The 26,556-nt window shown below is 43.5% G+C and overlaps 1 protein-coding gene, 2 long non-coding RNA genes and 2 pseudogenes across 4 annotated transcripts in view; 3 read left to right on the top strand and 2 right to left on the bottom strand.

Annotated features, from left to right (window-relative positions):
* Positions 1 to 16,829, top strand: part of CLMP (CXADR like cell adhesion molecule) — a 135,411-nt gene extending 118,582 nt beyond the window's left edge. Inside the window, exons 6-7 of the mRNA XM_003734128.7 lie at positions 13,769 to 13,910; positions 14,979 to 16,829. Of these exons, the coding sequence (XP_003734176.1) occupies positions 13,769 to 13,910; positions 14,979 to 15,279 (443 nt within the window). The 3' untranslated portion in view covers positions 15,280 to 16,829. The remainder of the gene's footprint in view (positions 1 to 13,768; positions 13,911 to 14,978) is intronic.
* Positions 1,339 to 26,423, bottom strand: LOC108593746 (uncharacterized). 2 transcript variants are annotated; one of them, XR_013523116.1, is made up of 3 exons: positions 26,358 to 26,423; positions 4,412 to 6,069; positions 1,339 to 4,309 (listed from the first exon to the last, which is right to left on the bottom strand). It is a non-coding gene; the product is annotated as an uncharacterized LOC108593746 (long non-coding RNA). The 2 variants fall into 2 exon arrangements; XR_013523117.1 differs by having other exon boundaries at positions 1,339 to 2,635.
* On the top strand, positions 1,564 to 5,685 carry LOC103796061 (lipid scramblase CLPTM1L-like; annotated as a pseudogene).
* Positions 6,345 to 7,733, top strand: LOC100391375 (poly(rC)-binding protein 2 pseudogene; annotated as a pseudogene).
* LOC144578053 (uncharacterized) lies at positions 20,525 to 26,292 on the bottom strand. The gene is made up of 2 exons (XR_013523118.1): positions 26,182 to 26,292; positions 20,525 to 20,649 (listed from the first exon to the last, which is right to left on the bottom strand). It is a non-coding gene; the product is annotated as an uncharacterized LOC144578053 (long non-coding RNA).
* Positions 26,424 to 26,556: the final 133 nt, after the last annotated feature.

Raw genomic sequence — 26,556 nt, 5'->3', positions numbered from 1 at the left:
GGATTACAGGCATGAGCCACTATGCCAAGTGCCCTTTTATTAATTAATTAAATAAAACCTTTGTCAGAGTCAGTATTTTACTTTTTTCAAAGTTATACTTCAACATTGTGTGCCCATTTTGGTTCAGCTGTTTTCTCACTTATTTGAAAGAGTTATTACGTATTTATACACTTTGCTTATTAGACTTTGCACTCTGGTGGTTTTAAAAATATGTCCACATAATTATTTGCTACTTCTCCCTTCAAGAGGTACACCTTCAGTCAGGCGCAGTGGCTCACACCTATAATCCTAACACTTTCAGAGGCTGAGGCAGGTAGATCACTTAAGGTCAGGCGTTTGAGTCCAGCCTGACCAACATGGTGAAACCCCGTCGCTACTAAAAATAGAAAATTGGCTGGGTGTGGTGGCACATCCCTATAATCCCAGCTACTTGGGAGGCTGAGGCAGGAGAATCACTTGAACCTGGGAGGCGGAGGTTGCAGTGAGCTGAGATTGCACCACAGCACTCTAGTCTGGGCAACAAGAGCAAAATTCCATCTCAAGAAAATTAAAAAAAAGAGGTACACCTTCAGTCTCCTCTCTTTCAGTATGATCTAAACTTAGTGACTCACTTCTGATGAATATAATACAGCAGAAGGGATGGTACGTTGCATCTGCAAAAGCACTGCAGCTCTCTTTCTTAGATCTCAGATCACTCAGATCCACTCTCTTACATCACTCACTTTATGGGAAGCCATCTGTTTTAAGAGCCTTATATAGAGGCCCATGTAGTGAGGAACTAAGGCCTCCAGCCAACAGACATGTGAATGAGCCATCTCAGAGGCAGATCACCCAACACCAGTCAAGCCTAGGAACGGTTTGACACATGGTAGGTGTTCAGTAACGTTAGCTATTATTATTAACAGATTACTGGATTAGACATTGAGCTATAAAGTCACAGACTATAATTCCTGGGGTCATCCATTTAACTGGTAGAGCAATTATTTTCATCTCTACTAGACAGAGGTCTACAAGTTGCCCTTTCAGAGTTGTAAATTGCCAAGCTCTGTACTTCTTTTGTCTATTTCCAAGTTATCAGATACTTTCGTTGTTGTTGTTTCCCTGTGGTATTTCAGAAGATACTTTTTCTTTCTTTTTTTTTTTTTTTTTATAAGACGCGGTTTCACCATGTTGGTCAGGCTGGTCTTGAACTCCCAATCTCAGGTGATCCGCCCGCCTTAACCTCCAAAGTGCTTGGATTACAGGCATGAGCCTCCATGCCCAGCCAAGATACTTTTTCTTAAAAACATAACAGGCAGTTCTCAGGAAAAGAAATAAAAAATGGTCAATAAACATAAATAAAGAGATGCCCCAAAATCCTTTATTCCCCTTTAGGTTGAGGAAATAAAAACACCCTTTTTATTTTAAGCTATCAGTATAGCAAACATAAAAACTGTAGAAACCATTTTAGAAAGGTTATGGGGAAACAGATGCTTTTACATTTTGACTAAGTTGGTAGCACAATTAGCTTTATCTATAGATTTCTGAGGGGTAAATACTTTAAAGTAAGGCATATACAAACAAGGCCGGTGAATCCCGAGGCGCCAGGTCGGAGCGGGGCCGGAGTATGCTGGGTGGCCGGCAGTTAGCGGCACACAGCGGCTGTCCTGTGAGCGGCAGCGGCAGGAGCAGCAGGCTGGGCACGGGGGGGCGGCTGGCCGGGGCTGGAAGCCAAGAGGCCGGTAGGCCCGGGGCGGCCATGTGGAGCGGCCACAGCTCCTTCACCAAGCTGGTGGTGGGCGTGTTCGTGGTCTCCGTGGTGCACGCCTGCTGGGTCTTGTACGGCATCGTCTACACCCGCCCGTGCTCCGGCAACGCCAACTGCATCCAGTCCTACCTGGCGCGGCGGCACAAGCTGCAGCTGAGCATGTACACCACAACGCGGTCCCACCTGGGTGCCGAGAACAACATCGACCTGGTCTTGAATGTGGAAGACTTCGATGTGGAGTCCAAATTTGAGAGGACAGTTAATGTTTCTGTACCAAAGAAAACAAGAAATAACGGGACGCTGTATGCCTACATCTTCCTCCATCACGCTGGGATCCTGCCATGGCACGATGGGAAGCAGGTGCACCTCGTCATTCCTCTGACCACCTACATGGTCCCCAAGCTGAAAGAAATCAACCTGCTCACTGGGGAATCTGATGCACAGCAGATCAAGGTGGAGAAGAAGCCAGCGAGCCTGATCCAAGATGGCTGATCACTAACAGCTCAGGATTGTAGCTCCCAGTGAAAGCTCAGAGAACGAGAGGACGCCACACTTTCAGACGAATTTTCGTCGCTCACGGACCAGCAGATTTCTAGTGGAGGAGCCCCACAGGTCGCCAGCGTGACTCTTGTGGCCGGCGCAGCGGTTTTGCCAGCTCCTTGGTGCGGCAGCTCTTCATGCAGAGTAAGCAGGACTGGTTCCCTTACTGACTGGTGTTTAGAGCTCCAGGAAGGCAGAGCCGCTTGTTGCAGACTCAAGAAGGAAGCCAGACTGGAGATTCCTGGGCAGAAGAGCACCATCAGTCTTATCGCTGCTATTTTGGCCAGCGCAGTGGGTTGCTTGAATCCCAGCACTGGGAATCAATAAATTGGACATCGACTCAGAAACCTAATTAGAAAGGCAGTAATTGTAAAGATGACAGATGGATAAATTTATAATAAAGGGAAAAAACCAGCCTAAGAAGGCCAGGCATACCCAAGATCAGAACCCCTCTCCCTCTACAGGGGATTGCAGTTCCTCATCAGCAATGGAACAAGCCCTGATGGAAAAGGACTGTGTTCCATTATCTGAAGTAGGCTTCAGAAGGTGGATAAGAAACTTCCTGGAATTAAAAGAACTTGTTTTAACCCAATGTAAAGAAACTAAGAACTTTGAAAAAAGGTTTGACAAAATGCTGAAAAGAATAGAAAATATAGAGAGGAATATAAATGAACTAATGGAGTTGAAAAATACAACATGAAAACTTAGTGAAATATGCACAAGTTTAAATAGCAGAATGGATCAAGCAGAAGAAAGGATATCAGAGGTTGAAGACCTACTTAATGAAATAAAACGACAAGACAAGAATAGAGAAAAAAGAATGAAAAGGAATGAGCAAAGTCTCCAAGAAATATGGGACTATGTGAAAAGACCCAATCTACGTTTGATTGGTGTACCTGAATGTGATGGAGAGAATGAATCCAAGCTGGAAAATACTTTTCAGGATATTATCCAGGAAAATTTTCCCAATCTAGCAAAGCAGGACACTATTCAACCCCAGGTAATACAGAGAAAGAACACCACAAAGATATTCCTCAAGAAGAGCAACCCCAAGGCACATAATCGTTAGATTCACCAGGATCAAAACGAAGGAGAAAATACTAAGGGCAGCTAGAGAGAAAGGCCAGGTTACCCATAAAGGGAAGCCTATTAGACTTATAGCAGATCTCTCAGCAGAAACCCTCCAAGCCAGAAGAGAGTGGGGGCCAATATTCAACATACTTAAAGAACAGAACTTTCAGCCTAGAATCTCATATCCTGCCAAACTAAGCTTCACAATTGAAGGAAAAATAAAATCTTTTATGAACAAGCAAGTACTCAGAGATTTTATTACCACCAGGCCTGCTTTACAAGAACTTCTGAAAGAAGCATTATATATAGAAAGGAACAACCAGTATGAGCCTTTCTAAAAATATACCAAAAAGTAAAGAGCATCAACATAAAGAAGAATTTACATCAACAAATGGATAAAATAGCCAGTTAACATCAAATGGCAGTAACCCTAAATTTAAATCGACTAAATCCCCCAATCAAAAGATACAGCCAAAACCTAACGGTATATCCAAAGATACACAAAGACTCAAAGGGTTGGAGAAAATTTTACCAACCAAATGGAGAGCAAAAATAAACAAACAAAAAGCAAGAGTTGCAATTCTTACATTTGATAAAATAGATTTCCAAAGCAACAAAGATACAGTGGTAAAAGGATCAATGCAACAATAACAGATCTTAACACCCAGATACTTAAGACCCATAATGAGATTTAGACTCAACGAGACAGAAAATTAATAAGGATATCCAGGACTTCAACTCAGATCCAGAACAAGTAAACTGAATAAAATATTTATAGAGTTCTCCATTTTAAATACACAAAATATTGATCGGCCATTATTAATACCCATATTTAGAATGAAGCAATATTCCTGTTCTCTCTCCCTCTTTTTCTTCCTCTTTCTTCCTCTCCTTCTCTCCTTTTTTTACTTTTCAACCTTCTAGTTCCTCACCTCTACTCAATACATTCCTCTGGAAAAAAAAAAAAAAAAAAGAATCACTTTATTCCACTAGGAGTGGTACAAAATAATAATAATAATAAATAAAATAAAATAAAAAGAAGCCAGCGAGTACCCTGGATGAACTGGTGTCCCACTGGAGACCACGGCTAGCACTGAAGCTGATGGCAGACAACTTCGTCTTCGACGGGTCCTCCCTGCCTGCTGACGTGCATCGGTACATGAAGATGATCCAGCTCGGGAAGACCGTGCATTACCTCCCCATCCTATTTATCAACCAGCTCTGCAACCACGTCAAGGACCTGATGGTCATAAACCGCTCCACCACCGAGCTGCCTCTCACGGTGTCCTACGATAAGGTCTCGCTGGGGCGACTGCACTTCTGGATCCACATGCAGGACTCCATATACTGCCTGCAGCAGTTCGGGTTTTCAGAGAAAGATGCCAGTGAAGTGAAATAAATTATTGTAGATACCAATTTGTACTTCCTGGCGCTGACCTTCTTTGTCGCAGCATTGCATCTTCTCTTTGATTTCCTGGCCTTTAAAAATGACATCAATTTCTGGAAGAAAAAGAAGAGCATGATTGGCATGTCCACCAACGCAGTGCTCTGACGCTGCTTCAGCACCGTGGTCATTTTCCTGTTCCTGCTGGATGAGCAGACGAGCCAGCTGGTGCTGGTGCCGGCCGGCAACAGAGCCACCATCGAGCTGTGTAAAGTGAAAAGGGCATTGAAGATGACTGTTGTTTGAAGAGGCCTGAGGCCCGAGTTTCAGTTTGCCACTTACAGTGAGTCTGAGAGGAAAACCAAGGAGTACGATACTCAGGCCATGAAATACTTGTCCTACCTGCTGTACCCTCTCTGCATCGGGGGTGCTGTGTATTCACTCCTGAACATCAAGTATAAGCTGGTACTCCTAGTTAATCAACAGTTTTGTCAACGCCCGGCCCTCCACGCCTGTGAGTGCGGGCTGTCTTTCTGCAGGGGTCTATGCCTTTGGTTTCCTCTCCATGCTGCCCCAGCTCTTTGTGAACTACAAGTTGAAGTCGGTGGCACATCTGCCATGGAAGGCCTTAACCTACAAAGCTTTCAACACCTTCAGTGATGACATGTTTGCCTTCATCATCACCATGCCCACGTCTTACCAGCTGGCCTGCTTCCGGGACAACATGATGTTTCTGGTCTACCTGTACCAGCGGTGGCCTTATCCTATGGACAAACGCAGAGTCAATGAGTTCGGGGAGTCCTATGAGGAGGCCACGCGGACACCCCACGCGGACTGAAGGCCACCCACCCTTGGGGCAAGTGCACCTTGAATTGTCAGTGTTTTTGGAAGCATCTGGCGGAATTCGTAGACATTGCATCTTCTGTGTTGCCAAAATCCCTTTGGACGTTGCTCAGACCCCTCCCAAGTTCCCTTCACGTCATCAGATTTGGAGCTGGATCCCCCACACCCCGCCAGGTGTGAACAGACATCTGTCTCGGTCACTGAGCTGGGCGCTGCCAGTCACCCTGAGCTATGGTGGCTCCCGGCATGTGAGTGTCCAGTGGGGGTCAGCCGTGTCCTCACGCTGGCAGGCATGGGAGCCCTCACAGGCAGGGGGGCTGTCGGATTTCCATTTCGGGTGGTTTTTAAGTGCTCCTTATGTGACTTTCAGACACGTATAAAATTCATTCCATGTGGACTCCGGGATCAAAGGCTCTTTCCTCTTTTGTTTGAGAGTTGATTGTTTTAAAGCTTAATGTATCTATGTTTCTATAAATTTTTCTGGCTGTGGCAAAAAAAAAAAAAGAAAGGGGGGGCGGTTAGCGCTTCTGGGGTCAAAGGGTGCATGGGGTTGAAAGCAGGCTGCTCCGCCCCGTCCCCCTCCCAGACCAGCAGAGGCAGCTGCCGGAGCAGCCGCAGCCTGCGCCCTCTCCCGCCCGCCCTCCACCCACCCCGGGGTCTCTTTCCCCCTTCCTCCTCCGCCCACCCGCGGGGCACCCCTCGCCTTCCCGCCCGCCCCTATTGTTCCACCCCTGGCCTCCCACCCTTCCCCTTCCCACCCCCGCTCCCCTTTTCCCCTCAGTCACCTCCCGCCTGCAGTTTTTGGCTTTCACCCCACACCAGTGACCAAAGACTTGACCACTCCCCAGAGTCCAGCTCCACAGAACACTGCTCGACATGGACACCGGTGTGATTGAAGGTGGATTAAATGTCACTCTCACCATCCTGCTACTTATGCATGGAAAGGAAGTTGGCAGTATCATTGGAAAGGAGAATCAGTTAAGAAGATGCACAGAGAGAGTGGTGCACCTAACAACATCTCAGAAAAGAATTGTCCTGAGAGAATTATCACTTTGGCTGGACCAACTAATGCCATCTTGAAAGCCTTTGCTATGATCATTGACAAACAGGAAGAGGACATAAGCAGCTCTATGACCAATAGCACAGCTGCCAATAGACCCCCGGTCACCCTGAGGCTGGTGGTTCCTGCTAGTCAGTGTGGCTCTCTCATTGGAAAAGGTGGTTGCAAGATCAAAGAAATACGAGAGAGTACAGGGGCTCAGGTCCAGGTGGCAGGGGATATGTTACCCAACTCAACTGAGCGGGCCATCACTATTGCTGGCATTCTGCAATCCATCGAGTGTGTCAAACAGATCTGCGTGGTCATGTTGGAGGTCCCCCCTCGAAGGGCGTGACCATCCCGCACCGGCCCAAGCCGTCCAGCTCTCCGGTCATCTTTGCAGGTGGTCAGGACAGGTACAGCACAGGCAGCGACAGTGTGAGCTTTCCCCACACCACCCCGTCCATGTGCCTCAACCCTGACCTGGAGGGACCACCTCTAGAGGCCTATACCATTCAAGGACAGTATGCCATTCCACAGCCAGATTTGACCAAGCTGCACCAGTTGGCAATGCAACAGTCTCATTTTCCCATGACGCATGGCAACACGAGATTCAGTGGCATTGAATCCAGCTCTCCAGAGTTGAAAGGCTATTGGGCAGGTTTGGATGCATCTGCTCAGACTACTTCTCATGAACTCACCATTCCAAACGATTTGATTGGCTGCAGAATCGGGCATCAGGGCACCAAAATCAATGAGATCCATCAGATGTCTGGGACGCAGATCAAAACTGCGAACCCAGTGGAAGGATCTACTGATAGGCAGGTTACCATCACTGGATCTGCTGCCAGCATTAGCCTGGCTCAATATCTAATCAATGTCAGGCTTTCCTCAGAGACAGGTGGCATGGGGAGCAGCTAGAACAATGCAGATTCAGATTCATCCATAATCCCTTTCTGCTCTTCACCACCACCCATGATCCATCTGTGTAGTTTCTGAACAGTCAGCAATTCCAGGTTTTAAATAGTTTGTAAATTTTCAGTTTCAACACACTTTATCATCCACTCGTGATTTTTTAATTAAAGCATTTTAATTCCTTTCTCTGTTCAGCTGTTGATGCTGAGATCCATATTTAGTTTTATAAGCTTCTCCCTGGTTTTTGTTTTGTTTTTTTTTTGGCTCATGAATTTTTCTGTTTGTCATGGAAATGTAAGAGTGGAATATTAATACATTTCAGTTTAGTTCTGTAATGTCAGGAATTTTTCAAAAAAATTAAAAAAAAAAAAAAAGGCTGGGCGCGGTGGCTCACGCCTGTAATCCCAGCACTTTGGGAGGCCGAGGCGGGTGGATCACGAAGTCAAGAGACCATAGACCATCCTGGTCAACATGGTGAAACCCCGTCTCTACTAAAAATAAAAAAAAAAAAATTAGCTGGGCACGGTGGCGTGTGCGTATAATCCCAGCTACTCAGGAGGCTGAGACAGAATTGCCTGAACCCAGGAGGCGGATGTTGCAGTGAGCTGAGATCACGCCATTGCACTCCAGCCTGGGTAACAAGAGAGAAACTCCTTCTCAAAAAAAAAAAAAAAAGAGAGAGAGATCCAAGATGGCTGATCGCTAACAGTTCGGAATTGTAGCTCCCAGTGAAAGCGCAGAGAACAAGAGGACGCCACATTTTCAGACGAATTTTCGTCGCTCACGGACCAGAAGATTTCCAGTGGAGGAGCCCCACGGGTCGCCAGCGCGACTCTTGTGACCGGTGCAGCGGTTTTGCTGGCGCCTCAGCGCGGCAGCTCTTCATGCACAGTAAACGGGGCTGGTTCCCCTACTGACTGGTGTTTGGAGCTCCGGGAAGGCAGAGCCGCTTGTTAAGGACTCAAGAAGGAAGCCAGACTGGAGATTCCTGGGCAGAAGAGCACCATCAGTCTTATCGCTGCTGTTTTGGCCAGCGCAGTGGGTTGCTTGAATCCCAGCACTGGGAATCAATAAACTGGGCGTCCACTCAGAAACCTAATTAGAAAGGCAGTAATTGTAAAGATGACAGATGGATAAATTTATAATAAAGGGAAAAAACCAGCCTAAAAAGGCCGAGAATACCGAAAATCAGAACCCCTCTCCCTCTACAGGGGATTGCAGTTCCTCATCAGCAATGGAACAAGCCCTGATGGAAAAGGACTGTGTTCCATTATCTGAAGTAGGCTTCAGAAGGTGGATGATAAGAAACTTCCTGGAGTTAAAAGAACTTGTTCTAACCCAATGTAAAGAAACTAAGAACTTTGAAAAAAGGTTTGACAAAATGCTGAAAAGAATAGAAAATATAGAGAGGAATATAAATGAACTAACGGAGTTGAAAAATACAACATGAAAACTTAGTGAAATATGCACAAGTTTGAATAGCAGAATGGATCAAGCAGAAGAAAGGATATCAGAGGTTGAAGACCTACTTAATGAAATAAAACGAGAAGACAATAAAGAAAAAAGGATAAAAAGGAATGAGCAAAGTCTCCAAGAAATATGGGACTATGTGAAAAGACCCAATCTACGTTTGATAGGTATACCTGAATGTGATGGAGAAAACGAATCCAAGCTGGAAGATATTCTTCAGGATATTATCCAGGAAAACTTTCCGAATCTAGCAAAGCAGGACACTATTCAACCCCAGGTAATACAGAGAACACCACAAAGATATTCCTCAAGAAGAGCAACTCCAAGGCACATAATCGTTAGATTCACCAGGGTTGAAACAAAGGAGAAAATACTAAGGGCAACCAGAGAGAAAGGTCAGGTTACCCACAAAGGGAAGCCTATTAGACTTACAGCAGATCTCTCAGCAGAAACCCTCCAAGCCAGAAGAGAGTGGGGGCCAATATTCAACATACTTAAAGAACAGAACTTTCAGCCCAGAATTTCATATCCTGCCAAACTAAGCTTCACAATTGAAGGAAAAATAAAGTCTTTTATGAACAAGCAAGTACTCAGAGATTTTATTACCACCAGGCCTGCTTTACAAGAACTTCTGAAAGAAGCATTACACATAGAGAGGAACAACCAGTATGAGCCTTTCTAAAAATATACCAAAAAGTAAAGAGCATCAACATAAAGAAGAATTTACATCAACGAATGGATAAAATAACCAGTTAACATCAAATGGCAGTAACCCTAAATTTAAATCGACTAAATCCCCCAATTGAAGGATACAGCCAAAACCTAATGGTATGCTGCATCTAGACCCATTTCATATCCAAGGATACACGAAGACTCAAGACAGAGGGTTGGAGAGGGATTTGCCAACCAAATGGAGAGCAAAAATAAATATATAAACAAAAAGCAGGAGTCGCCATTCTCGCATTTGATGGAATGGATTTCAAAGCAACAAAGATATAGTGTTAAAAGGATCAATGCAACAATAAGAGCTAACGATCCTAACACCCAGATACGTACGACCCATAAAGAGATTTAGACTCAATGAGACAGAAAATTAATAAAGATATCCAGGACTTGAACACAGATCCAGAACAAGTAAACTTAATATTTATAGAGCTCTCCACTTTAAATACACAAAATATACATTTTCCACTTTAAATACACAAAATATTGATTGGCCATTATTAATACCCATTTTTAGAATAAAGCAATATTCCTGTTCTCTCTCCCTCTTTTTCTTCCTCTTTCTTCCTCTCCTTTTTTTTCTTTCAAAAAAAAAAAAGTCTAGCAAGATACTAGGAGTAGCTCCCTAGAATTTAAAAAAAAAAAAAGAATAAAACAAAAAAAAAAAAAAAAAGAAGAAGGGTCAAATGTACAACTTGATAGATTTTCAAAAGTGAAGATACCTATGTAACCAGTATCATGATTAAGAACCTGTTTCTGGCCAGGCACAGTGGCTCATGCCTATAACCCCAGCACTCTGGGAGGCTGAGCTGGGCAGATCACCTGAGGTCAGGAGTTTGAGACTAGCCTGGCCAACATGGTGAAACCCTAGCTCTACTAAAAATACAAAACTTAGCCGGGCATGATGGGGTGTGCCTGTAATCCTAGCTACGTGGGAGGCTGAGGCAGGAGAATCATTTGAACCTGGGATGCGGCAGTTGCAGTGAGCCAAGACTGTGCCACTGTACTCCAGCCTGGGCAACAGAGCGAGACTCTGGCTCAAAAAAAAAAAAAAAAAAAAAAATCTGTTTCTCTTGCTACCTCTCCATAATCCAGGTTTCTAACTTTACGGATTACTTTTCCTGTCTCAAAACGGAATAATCCCATTATGTCTGGTTTCTTTCATTCCATATTGTATTTCTGAGATTCATCATTATTGTTGCTTATAGCTATAGTATGTCAATTTTCATTGTTTTAAGTATTTCACTGTATAACTATACAATTAGTCATTCGTTTAATTCCAGATGCAAAAGTACATTCCATTTTATCCTGCAACATTTCTATGAATTTATATTTTAGAGACATGCCCCAAGGGTCCAAATAGATATGAAAAATAATGATATATTACTAATTTTTCTTTTTCTTTTTTTGAGATTGTGACAGAGTTTTGCTCTTGTTGCCCAGGCTGGAGTGCAATGGTGCTATCTTGGCTCACTGCAATCTCTGCCTCCTGGGTTCAAGCACTTCCCCTGCCTCAGCCTTCTGAGAGTTGGGATTACAAACCCGCACACCACACACAGCTAATTTTTGTATTTTTAGTAGAGACAGGGTCTCTCCATGTTGGCCAGGCTGGTCTCAAACTCCTAGCCTCAAGTGATCAACCCACCTCAGTCTCCCAAAGTGTTGGAATTATAGGCATGAGCCACAGCACCTGAAAATATATTCTTTTCTTCTATTTTGTTTTTTTGTTTTTTTTTTTTTTTTTCTTTGAGATGGAATCTCACTCTGTCGCCCAGGCTGGAATGCAGTGGCGTGATCTCAAGCTCACTACAACCTCTGCCTCCCAGGTTCAAGCGATTCTCCTGCCTCAGCCTCCCAAGTAGCTGGAACTACAGGCACATGCCACCACGCCTGGCTAATTTTTGTATTTTTAGTACAGAGGGGATTTCACCATGTTAGCCAGGATGGTCTTGATCTCCTGAACTCATGATCCACCCGCCTCAGCCTCCCAAAGTGCTGGGATTACAGGCGGCAGCCACCGTGCCCAGCATGATATATTATTTTCAACTGTGAAAAACTGAAAGCAACCTAAATTTCTATTAATAGACAATTCATCTAAATTATGTGTGCTGGAGCTGATGCAGTGGGGGAAACAGCATTCTCTAACTGAAATTACTCAGGTAAAATAACTCCAGTCCTTTGAGACCTTAACTATCCAAAGTCCAATTTCATTAAATAACAAAATTTTGTATCATTTCCTTTTTATAAGAATAAATAAGCTGGGTGCAGCGGCTCACGCCTGAAATCCCAGCACTTTGGGAGGCCTAGGAGGGTGGGTGGATCAATCACCTGAGGTCAGGAGTTTGAGAAACCTGGTCAACATTGTGAAACCCAGTCTCTACTAAAAATAGAATAATTAGTCAGGGGCAGTGGCACATGCCTATAATCCCAGCTGCTCAGGAAGCTGAGACCCAGGAGGCGAAGGTTGCAGTAAGCTGAGACCATGCCATTGCACTCTAGCCTGAACGACAAGAGGGAAACTGTCTCCAAAAAAAAAAAAAAAAGAATAGCAAATTCTGTTGATTATACTTCCAAAATATAGGCAATATCCATGTACTTGTTTCTATATACATTACTTTCATCCTAGCCTAATCCATCATCATCTCTAGCCTGCACTATTATAAGCTTCCTAAGCAGGGTGCCTGCTTTCTTTCCTACCCCTCCACAAGTTGTTTTCCCAAGAGCAGCATGGTACACTGTCTCAGATATAATTTGGATTGTTACTCTTTTATTGCTCTCACATTAAAATCCTTGCCATGGCCTATGTGGGCTGGTCCCTTTCCATCTCTGTGAACTCATCTCCCTCTACTCTCCCTTGCTCACTATGCTCCAGACACACTCACATTAATTACACTTGCTATTCCTTCTGCCTGGAATGCTCTGTTGCTAGATAATCACAAGATCATCCTTTATATCATGTATGCCTCAACTGAAATGTCACCTCCTCAAAGTCTTGATCACGCAAATTTAAGTGGTATCCCTCCATTACCCCTCTAAAATTCACTCCTCCAATTTTGCCTTCATAGAATTTATCCATTATCTGAAATTACCTTTACTTGTTTATGTTTTTCTCTTCTGGAATGTAAACTCAACAAAAGCAGAAAACTTGCCTATCTTCAACAGTGCGTACAACTGTGCCTGTCTCAGGGTAGGCACTTAAATATTTGGTATATGAAAGAGCATGTATTACTAAACTGTAAATCGTATTTACCTAACTTCTAAATTTCTAGGATCCACTGTCAAATTCCACAGAGTCTAAAATTATAGGTTATATTCCTTTTTTAAAAATCAATTTTCATTCTACTCAAATGAAATTTTTTTTTTTGGAGACAGTCTTGCTCCGTCACCCAGGCTGGAATGAAGTGGCGTGATCTCAGCTCACTACAACCTCTGCCTCCTAGGTTCAAGCAATTCTCATGCCTCAGCCTCCCAAGTAGCTGGGATTACAGGCATGCGCCACCATGTCCGGATAATTTTTGTGTTTTTATTAGGGATGAGGTTCCCCATGTCAGCCAGGCTGGTCTTGAACTCCAGACCTCAAGTGATCCACCTACGTCAGCCTCCCAACGTGTTAGGATTACAAGCATAAGGCACTGTGCCTGGCCAAATTTTTTTTTTTTTTAATTTGGGAGAAGGGAGCTGTTAAAACAGGAAAGTCAGCAGAGCCAGAGGAATGCCCAAATGTTATCCTATTAAGGCTAACAAATCTTCACACATGATATGATTACTCTCCCAGCCCAGTTTTATCATCTGAACCCACCCAGACTTATTCACTAATACCTGGCCACTTGCTGGTGAAGTCTGTGATTCAGAAACTAGAACTGCAAATATAGCAAGAGGGTTAGTCATACAATAAGGAGAGGGTAATGCACTACTGCTCAGGAAGACAGATAAAGACCTGGAAATACACATCCTGTCCAAAACTTATGTTTTTGAGTTCATGTATTTCCTAGCTTATGTTTGGTTTTACTTGTGCTTTTTGCTTCTGAGAAAATAGATGTACAAAGCATCGGCATGGTTGTGGGAGCAGTGACAGGCATAGTGGCTGGAGCCGTGCTGATTGTCCTCTTGGTGTGGCTGCTAATCCAAAGGAAAGACAAAGAGAGATATGAGGAAGAAGAGAGACCTAATGAAATTCGGTAAGCCTCTCAAATCCCTACTGTTACTGGGCCTCTGTTTTAGGGCCAGCACTATAGTGACCAGTCAACATAAATGTTCCCAGTTTTGTCCTAATAATAAATCTGTTAAAAGGAATATCCTGGTAGATAGGAAGTTCCAGCCTAAGGACAGAGGGTGTAGTCTACCTGGACTTTATTGTGAAACTATTTTATCTTCAGTAAACACTTAAAAGTTAAATTTAGGCAGGATGTGGTAGCACATGCCTGTTATCTTAGCACTTTGGGAGGCTGAGGTGGGAGGATTGCTTGAGGCCAGGAGTTTGAAAGCTGCCTGGTCAACACAGTTAGACTCCATCTCTATAAAAGTGAAAAAAAAGCCAGGGATGGTAGCGCATGCCTGTAGTCCCAGCTACTCAGGAGGCTGAGGCAGGAGAATCTTTTTTGTTTTTTTGTTTTTCTTTAAGACAGAGTCTCGTTCTGTCGCCAGGCGCCAGGATGGAGTGCAGTGGCACAATCTCGGCTCACTGCAACCTCCGCCTCCTGGGTTCAAGCTTCTCCAAAGCAGGAGAATCTCTTGAACCCAGGAGGCGGAGGTTGTTGAAGTGAGCCGAGATCACGCCACTACACTCCAGCCTGGGCGGAAGAGCGAGACTCTGTCTCAAAACAAACAAAAAAAAAGCATGTATGTACATAAAACAGTTCAACTTACATTACTTCTGATTGACTTCTACTCATAACAGGCATACAATGAAGAATGGGCATAGCCTATGGGTCATGAAAGGGTTTATGCAGACAAACTCTAAATCAGGGGGAGTGCTATCTAGACCATTTCAATTATAAGATTCTATCCTCCCAGTATAATAGAGGTGACCAGTGTGCTAACAAAATATACATTTGCATGAGCCAAGCATTAAGTCTTAAGAAACAAGAAAGTACCTATGTCCCTAAATGGTTGCCTTCCCGATGATATTATCTGAGGTTTACAGCTTGAGGAATGTATTGGGAAACCTCAAAAGGAAGCAACCATAGTGGAAGCAATCACAGACCTGCCAGTATTAAAGTTTATCTCTGCTGTTTTTTTCTCTTCAGAGAAGATGCTGAAGCTCCAAAAGCCCGCCTTGTGAAACCCAGCTCCTCTTCCTCAGGCTCTCGGAGCTCACACTCTGGTTCTTCCTCTACTCGCTCCACAGCAAATAGTGCCTCACGCAGCCAGCGGACATTGTCAACTGACGCGGCACCCCAGCCAGGGCTGGCCACCCAGGCATACAGCCTAGTAGGGCCAGAGGTGAGAGGTACTGAACCAAAGAAAGTCCACCATGCTACTCTGACCAAAGCAGAAACCACACCCAGCATGATCCCCAGCCAGAGTAGAGCCTTCCAAACGGTCTAAATTAGAATGGACTTGACTCCCACACTTTCCTAGGAGTCAGGGTCTTTGGACTCTTCTAGTCATTGGAGCTCAGTCACCAGCCACACAACCCCCTCAAACCAGATGAGAGGTCATTTAAGTAGCATTGAGTACTGCACAGAAGACATTCAAATGAGCACTTTCCTTATAGGACACCAAACAAGCAAAAGGATGTAAGCTGATTCATCTCCAAAAAGGCATCTCACTGTGCCTTTAGACCAAAATAAGGGAAAGCAGGAGTCCAAATCTATTTGTTGACCAGGACCTATGGTGAGAAGGTTGGGGAAAGGTGAAGTGAATACACCTAAAACTTTTCATGTGGGATATTTTGTATCATTGCTTTGATTTGCCATTTTCAAGAGGAAATGGGATGTTGTTTGTAAATTTTCTATGCATTTCTGCAAACCTATTGGATTACTGCAATCATTCACAGTCAAGCAAAACCCACAGCCTTATTACACCGGTCTGCACCGTGTACTGAGCTAACCACTTCTAAGAAACTACAAAAAAGGAAATATGTGTCTTCTATTCTGACTTAAGTTTATTTGTCATAATGTTTGGATATTAATTTCAAGGGGAGTTGTAATAGTGGGAGATGGAGAAGAGTGAATGCGTTTCTCCCACTTTGCACTAATCTCACTACTTGTATTGAGCCCAAAATAACTATGAAAGGAAAAAAAAAGTGTGACAAAGGATTATGGAAAGCTTTCCATCTTCATGATGTTATGAAGATTGCCGACAAACATAAGAAGTATATAATGGAGGAACTGTGGATTTTCCCTCAAAAGCAGATGCCTCTAAGGACTTTCCTGTTGGATATCTCTGGAAGGAGAAAATACTTACTACATAACATTTATCAACGTCCTTAGAATTCTTCTAGAGAAAAAGGGATCTAGGAATGCTGAAAGATTACCCACCATCTCATTATAGTCTCTCCTTTCGGAGAACATGTGAAACCAGAATTACAAGACTGGCTGGACTAGAAAGGAAGATTAGATCAGTTTTCTCTTAGTATGACAAAGAAGGTAGCCGGGCGTGGTGGCAGGCACCTCTAGGAAAATTGCTTGAACCCAGTAGGCAGAGGTTGTAGTAAGCCAAGATTGTGCCACTGCACTCCAGCCTGGGTGACAGAGCGAGACTCCATCTCAAAAAAAGGAAACAATATCAATGAAGGATTAAAGGAAGCTCGGTATTGTACTACACTTGGAATTTCCTCCATTTCGTCCATTTTCGAAGGATGTGAACCTGGAACTTCTGATGATTCTAAGCCTTAAATTATCAAAAAAGATCAGGGATTGTCAATGCTTCTAATGGCACTGCAAGTATATGCCATAATCATTCCCTCCTATGAAGTGAAAAATAAGAGAAATTCAGTACTTTCCCAGCCTCAGCCTCCAGAGGTCTAGCTCTGGAGTGAAAGAAAAGGGAACTAACATTTAGTGAAGAGATGAGAATAATTAGTGGGTGGCAGGAGAGGGTTGAGCTAGTGCCTGCTAACAGTTTGTCAGCATCTTGGAAAGAATTAGCAAAAAGAATTCACTAGGATAGCTGCTTAAGAGCTGATGAATGGAATGTTTGAGAAATAAAGAAAACAGTAGCCTCCAATATAATAACTTGCCTTTTTAATAGTTTTGACTACTCTTGATACCTATAGCACAAATGTTGGACCTGAATCAGCCCTTCAAGAACCCTAGCACAAATGTCAACTGATCACCACTGGGAGAGCAGAAAAAAAAAATTTTTTTTTTTGAGACAGAGTCTTGCTCTGTCGTCCAGGCTGAAGTATGATGGTATCATCTCAGCTCATTGCAGCCTCTGTCTCCCAGGTTCAAGAATTCTCATTCCTAGGCCTTCCAAGTAGCTAGGATAACAGATGCCCACAACCACACCCAGCTAACTTTTGTAGTTTGGGTAGAGACAGGGTTTCTCCATGTTTGCCAGGCTGGTCTCGAACTCCTGACCTCAAGTGAACCATCTACCCTCAGGCTCCCAAAATGCTGGGATTACGGGCATAAGCCACTGCACCTGGCCCAGGACACTTTTCTTTTTTTTTTTTTTTGAGATAGAGTCTCACTCTCATCATGCAGGCTGGAGTGCAGTGGCAAGATCTCAACTCATTGCAACCTCCACCTCCCAGGTTCAAGTGATTCTCCTTCCTCAGCCTCCCTAGTAGCTGGAATTACAGGCGCACACCACCATGCCCGGCTAATGTTTATATTTTTAGTAGATGGGGTTTCACTATGTTGGCCAGCATGGTCTCAAACTCTTGTCAGGTGACCCACCCACCTCGGCCTCCCAAAGTGCTAGGATTACAGGTGTGAGCCAATGCACCCAGCTCAGAATACTTTTTAAAATAACAGCAGGTTAGAGGAAAGAAAAAAATGCTGAATGTGGTGATGAAAGCATGTTTCTAAAACAGGAAGCTGATGCTTAAAGAGGAAAGGCTAATCTGGGATTTTGTCCCATTTCTCTGGTTTTTCACTCCTATATTTAATTCTCACAATCATGTCTTCACATAGTGCGAAAAAAAAAACACAAAATTCTTGTAATGTCCACAGGAGTTTATTCTTGGGTGAAAGTTTTAACCTGAGTATTGCCTTCCTCTAAAAAAGGTGAGAAATAGGAGACATTAAGAAATTAACTTGGCTGGTCCCGGTGGCTCAAGCCTGTAATCCCAGCACTTTGGGAGGCCGAGGTGGGTGGATCACAAACAAGGTCAAGAGATCGAGACCATCCTGGTCAACATGGTGAAACCCCATCTGTACTAAAAATACAAAAAATGTGCTGGGCATGGTGGCGCATGCCTGTAATCCCAGCTACTCAGGAAGCTGAGGCAAGAGAACTGCCTGAACCCAGGAGGCGGAGGTTGCGGTGAGCCCAGATCGCGCCATTGCACTCCAGCCAGGGTAACGAGCGAAACTCCGTCTTAAAAAAAAAAAAAAAAAGTAAGAAATTAACTTAAAAAATGTCTGCTATGAGTTTAAGAGGACTAGCATATTTGGAATGCTTCTTATACTAACACTGTCTCATTGTAAAATATAAAATCCCTTACTCTGACTACATTTTTATTCCTCTGGTAGTATGGTATCCAGGCAACATATCACTTCTGCTATGTAATTCTGAGAACTCTCATTTCTGGAGTACCTGAGCCAAACAAATGCACTATGGAGGCTACAGTTGTATCATCACTAGCAATTTGCTCTTATCATTATTCGCTACCTTTGAACCTAAGGTTTCCTGCCTATGCTTTTGAAAACAAGAATAAGTCTCCTTTGCATGAAAAAAAGGCTTAGATTTTTAAACATGTTAGTTACCAGAATGCTAAAATACCAGTTGACTACTCAAATTATTTTGGAAATCTATCCATAACGGAAGTCTACCACAAACACATAAAACAGATTATACTAAGAGCTGAGAAATTCAAAGGAATTGAAGATTCTGAGAGAAAAGCTCTTCAAGTCTTCTTAGCAATGATACTGCACTTCTCTTTGACAGGTTCTGGGCTTAAGTCAGAGACCCTACTGGTTCCAAACCATATTTCACTGACTTTGCAAGTAAAATAAATTTGATTTTGAAATAGGAAACAAAAAAATGGAGAAAACAACTAAAAAGCAGAAGAAAAATGTTTATGAGAGGAAGATGCAGATGGAATGATGTGAAAGTTGAGTAACCATGTCAATAAAATATATAAGCCAAACTTAAATTTGTGAAATAAGGAAGTTGGTATCTTTGTTGTTACAATGTATACAAACAATTTCAGAACTGCTGTTGCAAAAAGACCTATATAGTTTTGCTTCCTTTTGGTGTTAAGCTGTTTATATTTCTGTTTCTAACTTCTAAGTTGCCTTGTAATTGGGACTGTGTTTGATCATCACAAAAACCAAATATTTATTATGGATGCATCTGTATCAGCAATTAAAAAATAAACCAGTAAAAGTGATACTGTAGAAGTTGAAGCTCATGTAACCGGGACTGGAAATTTATCAACTTGCTGCCAACAGAAGAACAAAAGAACTCAGACTGAATATGATCTACTGTTTATCAATTTCAGTCACAAATTTACCAAGTATTTTTTTCTCTCACAAGTCAAGATGCTAGGTATAAGTTGCACAGGGGATACCAAGAGAGCTGCTATCCTTAAGGGCTCTATCAAAATTAACAAAATAATAATTACTGAGCAAGTGCCTAGGTGAAATGCCAACAGAGAAGCACACACTAAGGGGTTCAAATAAATCTGAAAAGTATACACTAAGAGATTCAAATACATCCGGAAAAACTTCACAGAGGGCTGGGCGCGGTGGCTTACACCTGTAATCCAGCACTTTGGGAGGCCAAGGCGGGTGGATCTGAGGTCAGAAGTTCAAGACTAGCCTGGCCAACATGGTGAAGCCTTGTCTCTACTAAAAAACAAAAACAAAACAAAAAAACACACTTCACAGAGGTCATTGTAAATCAACAGCAATAACAGTAATAATCAACACTTACTGAGCCATTATTGTGTGCCAGTCACACTAAGCACATTATACACTTTGTCTCAATTTCATACTCACATTAATCCTGTAAGGAAATATATGCATTATCATTCTACAAGTGAGAAATGTAAGGCTCAAAGAGGCTAAGTCAGTAGTTGAGCCAGGATTTAAACCCAGTCACTGTTAGTCTATTCTATCAGAACTGACAGATCCTAATTAATCACCATCCTCCCTCCTGAAATCCTCAAACCTTTACCCTAAACTATAGGCTGTTCTCTTTGCTTTCTTCCTTGCCCTAAAGCTTTTCACCATACTTGGGACACAATTAGCTCACTCACACAAGTCTAAATCCTTTAGTTTTCCCTTGTTCTGCAAAATAGGATACAATTCCCAACTTTATTATTGCCTGATTTGTCTTTGTTAATGGGCTTAGATCATGTAATTTTTGTTTAATGTTAAGCACAGGGTATCTTGAGCACATCAAGATTAAATCTGTTCAATCTCATGAGAGGCAAAAAGATAAGGTGCCTTGAAACTAGAAATAATAGGTATAGTTGATTCTTCAAAGATGATATAGTCATAACAATTTATTTAAAATGTAGGCCGGGTGTGGTGGCTCACGCCTGTAATCCCAGCACTTTGGGAGGTCGAGGAGAGCGGATCACTGGAGATCAGGAGTTCAAGACCAGCCTGGCCAACATGGTGAAACCCCACCTCTACCAAAAATATAAAAATTACCCGGATGTGGTGGCACATGCCTGTAGTTCCATCTACTCAGGAAGCTGAGGCAGGCAAATCGCTTGAACACGGGAGGCTGTGGTTGCGGTGAGCCGAGATGACGCCACTGTACTCCAGCCTGAGCAACAGATCCAGAATCCATCTCAAAAAAAAAAAAAGGAAGAAAATTATAGAGTTCAAGGACCCCCATGTTCAGAAGTAATTATGTTTATGATTTGCTCTTTTTTTTTTTTGAGATGGAGTCTTCCTCTGTCACCCAGTTTGGAGTACAGAAGCATCATCTCAGCTCACCACAACCTCCACCTCCCAGGTTCAAGTGATTCTCCTGCCTCAGCCTCCCAAGTAGCTAGGACCACGGGCACATGCCACCACACCTAGCTAATTTATTTTTAGTAAAGATGGGCTTTCACTGCGTTGGCCATACTGGTCTCAAACTCCTGACCTCAAGTGATTAGCCCACCTTAGCCTCCCCCTCCCAAAGGGCTGGGATTACAGGTGTGAGCCTCTGAGCCCAGCCTCTCTCTGTCATTTTTTTTTTTAAGAGACATGGTTTCTCCATGATGGCCAGGCTGGTCTTGAACTCCCAACCTCAGGTGATCCATCCACCTTGGCCTCCCAAAATGCTGGGATTACAGGTGTGAGCCGCCACATGAGGCCTCTGTCATTTTTTTTGAAGACGAAGTTTCACTTTTGTTGCCCAGGCTCGAGTGCAATGGCGCAATCTTGGCTCACCAAAACCTCTGCCTCCCAGGTTCAAACAATTCTCCTGCCTCAGCCTCCCAAGTAGCTGGGATTACAGGCATGTGCCACCATGCCCGGCTAATTTTGTATTTTTAGTAGAGACAGGGTTTCTCCATGTGGTCAGGCTGGTCTCGAACTCTCAACCTCAGGTGATCCGCCCGCCTCAGCTTCCCAAAGTGCTGAGATAACAGTGCTGAGATTACAGGCACAGTGGCGCCTGGCCTATCATTTTTTATATCTTGTTTTTGTTACCACTCCTGGATGGAAAATTAAGCCATAAAAAAGGAAAACAGTGAGTTTGGCTACTTGCAAGCAGCTCTGACAAAAATTTCAATTAGTAAAACAATTTAAAAATTAGGGCCAGGCACAATGGCTCCTGCTTGTAAGCCCAGCTTCGGGAGGCCAAAGCAGGATCTCTAGAGTCCAGGAATTCAAGACCAGCCTGGGCAACACAGTAAGACCCCATCTCTGATTCAAAAAAAAAAAAATCTTTTTTTCCTTTACTCTCTTTGTGAGAAAGAATTTGGTTCAAAAAAATTTCTTAAAAATGAAGCTGCTCTGATAAAAATTTCAACTTTAAAACGTTAACAAAGAGCACTTTTTTTCCTTTATTATTATTATTTTTTTTTTTAATAAGACGGGGTTTCACCACATTGGTCAGGCTGTTCTTGAACTCCTTACCTCAGGTGATCCGCCCGCCTTGGCCTCCAAAGTGCTTGGATTACAGGCATGAGCCACCACACCCGGCCTAGGAGCACTTTTTTTTTAAGAGACAGGTTCTCACTCTGTTGCCCAGGCTGGAGCACAGGGGCACAATCACAGCTCACTGCAGCCTCAGCTTCTCAGACTCAAGCATCCTCCCACCTCAGCCTCCTGAGTACCTGGGACTACAGGCACACACCACCATGCCCAGCTAATTTTTATATTTTTTCGTAGAGATGGGGTCTCCTTATGTTGCCCAGGTTGGCCTTGAACTCCTGGGCTCAAGCCATCTGCCAACCGTGGCCTCCCAAAGTACTGGGATTACAGTGCCTGGCCAAGAGCATATTTTATAGAGCATCTCCTCTTCACAGTGCAGGGGCTAAACAATATGACTTTAAGAGTTTGAAAGTAGAAAGCAATCTAGCCTGTGTTAGAAGCATAAGCTGTGGAATAAAATACGATTTTGAAAGCTTCAAGGTCAGCTAGGAATCTTAACCAAGACCCATTTGAGCCTCAATTTCTTTATCTGAAAATGGGGACAATATGATCTGCCTAAAATAGTTGTGAGGGTCATGTAAGAGAATATACATCAAATGCTTAGCATGGTGCCCTACATAAAGCATTGAATAAAACATCAATGGCAAAGGCTCTACTACCAAAAATATATTACGATAGGCCTGAGACTGTTCTAAAGTATATAATCTGGTTAGGAAAGCAAAGCATAATGCAGAAAAAAGATAAGTATGCTATTCTCAAGTTGCAATAATTTATACATAGCTGAAGTTAGAAATCAAAATATTAATAACAGCTTGCATCATTCCAGTTTCAAATTTCCCTGATGCAATGCAGCACATATACTCAAGTATTTGGGCCATCAGGGAATACATATATTGTATCTTTTAGTCTTTTAATATATTTTAATATCTGAGGTTTTGAAGCAAGGGAACATAAATTTACTATCCTTTACTACTAATTTTTAAAAGATGCATATTTAGTAACATTACACCACATAATCCTAATACAAATAATCAAATTCAATTCTAAACCTTAAGCTTTTTCATTTTTTTGTTTTTTGAGACAGGGTTTCACTCTGTCTCTCAGGCTAAAGTACAGTGGCACAATCATGGCTCACTGCAGCCTCTACCTCCTGAACTCAAGCGATCCTCCCATCTCATTGTTTTAGAGATGAGGGTCTCACTATATTGCCTAAGCTGGTCGAGACTTTTCAACGGAAGCAACTGAAACCAGAAAACTTAATTTCTTCATAAACTGAGGCCGGCGTGGTGGTTCATGTCTATAATCCCAGAACTTTGGGAGGCTGAGGCAGGCATATCACTTGAGGCCAGGAGTTCGAGATCAGCCTGATCAACATGGTGAAACTCCATCTCTACTAAAAATACAAAAATTAGCTGAACATGGTAGCACGGACCTGTAATACTCCCATGTTCTTGGGAGGCTGAGGCAGGAGAATCTCTTGAACCCAGGAGGTGGAGGCTGCAGTGAGCAGAGATTCAACCACTGCACTCCAGCCTGGATGACAGAGTAAGACTCCACATAAAAAACAACCAACCAAAAAAAAAAAAAAAAAAGGCCAGGTGCAGTGGCTCAAGCCTGTAATCCCAACACTTCGTGAGGCCGAGGTGAGTGGATCACCTGAGGCCCGGAGTCCGAGACCAGCCTGGCCAACTTGGTGAAACCCCGTCTCTACTAAAATACAAAAATTGGGTGGGGTGAGGGGGAGCTGAGACAGGAAAATTGCTTGAACCCAGAAGGCAGAGGTTCCAGTGACCCAAGTTTGTGCCACTGCACTCCAGCCTGGGCGACAAGAGCAAAACTCCGTCTCAAAACAAAAACAGCACCTTAGCACCCTAATACTCTTATTTCTTTTTCTTTTTTTTTTTTGAGACAAAGTCTTGTTGCCCAGGCTAGAGTGCAATGGCGCCATCTTGGCTCACTGCAAATTCTGCCTCCCAGGTTCAGGCAATTCTCCTGCCTCAGCCTCCCAAGTAGCTGGGATTACAGGCACCCGCCATCATGCCCAGCTAATTTTTGTAGACAGGGTTTCACCATGCTGGCCAGGCTGATCTGGAACTCTTGACCTCAGGTGATCCGCCCGCCTCAGCTTCCCAAACTGCTGGATTAGGCATGAGCCACCATGCCCAACCTACTCTTCTTTCAATAATTACCAATAATGATATAGCAAGAATGTATACAATCTAATCTTCATTTTACTGTGAGTTTACCTTTACACCACTGTTGGTTACTTCAGAGAGCAGAAAGCAGGTGTTTTATTGTAGACAATCTTGAATGAATTCCAAGTTTCACAATATGTCTTTGTGGCTGGAGATAATATTTTAACCTGTCAGTGCCTTAGTTTCCTCATTTACAAAATGACAATCATAATAGTTGCTACCACTTAAATTTATGGTGAGAATTAAATAAGGTAGGGTTGGCATGTGGTAGACACACAAAAATGTTGAATCATTATCCTTTTATCCAGTCAGAAATCCTAAGCTCTAGACTCCACTGCACTCTCATTCACCTAAACTTTAATTTTACATCTTAACTAAATGTGTCATTTGAAACCCTGTGCGTTTAGAGTGGTGGAGACAGGACCTTCATCATATTCTGACTTTTAAATATATAAACTCTAAATCATTCCATTTAATAAGACATAGCCCAAGTCCCAGAACACGTTTTGAGAATAACTAGAAACAGAGGTTATTTGTTTAATCACTGCTATTGGATGGGATCACCCAAACAAGTGGTTGTGAGCTCCAATTCTATTTTCCACCAGTTCAATGATTAAAATAATTACAAAAATGCAAAATACAGCACAGGGTGTAGCTTAAAATATGTGCCTGTTAAACCTTGGGCTCTGGGGTGTGAAAACAAAGATTCGGATACCGTTTCCAGCAGTTATCGTAGGGGATGCGGGACGGGGAGGGAGGAGCTGCAGGGAAGGTTCCGGATAGCAAAGGAAACTGAAAGAGTAGCTCACAGCACACATCTTCCTCTTTCTAGAATTGAATCTATCTCCAGGAAGGAAATTACAGTATTGCATAACAAAAAAGATAATTTAAAAAAAAAAAATCTTGAACCAAAAAAAAAGCTAGGTTTGATTCTAGCTTTCCCAGCTGCTTATCTTCCCACAAATGACATCTCTGAGCCTCGTATTTCTCCTAATATGGGGGTGAATAATACACACCTTAGAGGACAGTGTTGATGATTAGATGACAAATGAAAGCATTTTGTATGTAGTAAAAGCCTTGTATAAAATTCTTGGGAGTTGGGGAGAAGCTAAGAATATATCTCCATGAACTCTAAGTCAACTTTCCTCCCCAAAAAAAAATTTTTTCCCATGTTTGAGTCTGTCTCTAGTCTTTACTGGCTTTGCCAAGGACAAGGTGTCCTCGCTCTTCTGACAGCCTTCTTCGCAGTCTAGAGGCCTTCTAATTCCAGCCTTGCTACTAAAAGTTCTTTTAGCGTAGCCTTAAAAAATCTTTTCCCCATCCGTGCCTACTTATCTACTAAACAGGAATAATAGCTACCATGCTTGTTTGAAAGGACACAGAGTGTTCAAGGTACCTGAGACAGGCACTTAGAACGACAAGGCCTCCAATGCCCTCGGCCATGCACAAGATCGCACAATTTAAAATTCTAGGCACCATTGTTTTGTGCACCAGTTCAGTCACGTTTTCAAGGCGTCTGCATGTTCTGTAGTTTAATTTTTGATGAAAGTCAAAGCAGGAAAGGTATTACCTCATGATACTGAAAATACAAACGCTCAGAAAGTCCAAATCAAGGACGCACGGCTACTGGAACCTATGATTCCTCATGCCTGGTTCAGCTAACCGAGAACACACGCGCCACCTTCTAAGTCTGTTTATTTTATAAACAACGGAGAAATGTGAAGCTTGAACTGGTGGGGGAAGGACTGAGCCAAAAAACGGAATCTGTTCTCGGCCGAGGTGGGAAGGGGCCCAGGGGTCCGGGCTCAAAGCGGGTTCGCCTTTTCTTCCGCGGAGGAACCAGACAGGACCCCACCCTGGGGGTTCTGAGAAGCCGGGCCCTTTTAAACCTGTGCGTCGGGGTCTGCCTCCCAACAGCTGCCGTAGCGAAATGAGGGTGCTGAGATGGGGGGGCTGCCGAACTAACGCGCCCCACCCCGCGGCGGCCTAGCAGCTTCCTCCAACCCCAATCCTGGGTGCCCCTGAGCGAGCTGTCCTACCAGCACCCTGAAGCCGGAACCTTCGCCGCAGCCCCTCGGGGTCAGCCCTTGCCCAAAGCCACGCTGCGAGATACGGGTTAGAGAAACCTGGGGGCTCTTAGAAGACCGTCTGGAACACGGAGGTGGGGGCTGGGAAAGAAGAAATGAGGATATGGGTGGGGGAGGGGAGCAACAACCTTCGCAGCCATTTTGTCCTCGTTCCACTTCCGTCTTCTCCTCCCCAGCTCCCGCGCCCGAACCCCTCCCTTCAGGCCCCGCGCGATTCCTCCCCCTGTTCTGCGCGGGCTGAGATCCCGGCAAGTGCTGCTGTCATTGGTTGGTTCCCAGTTTGCCCACCCCTTTTCCTCCTCCTCCTTCCGCCCCCTCCCGCCCGCG

Source organism: Callithrix jacchus, chromosome 10 (assembly GCF_049354715.1).
Source record: "Callithrix jacchus isolate 240 chromosome 10, calJac240_pri, whole genome shotgun sequence".
Taxonomy (NCBI): domain Eukaryota; kingdom Metazoa; phylum Chordata; class Mammalia; order Primates; family Cebidae; genus Callithrix; species Callithrix jacchus.
This window is presented reverse-complemented; position numbering and strand designations above follow the sequence as displayed.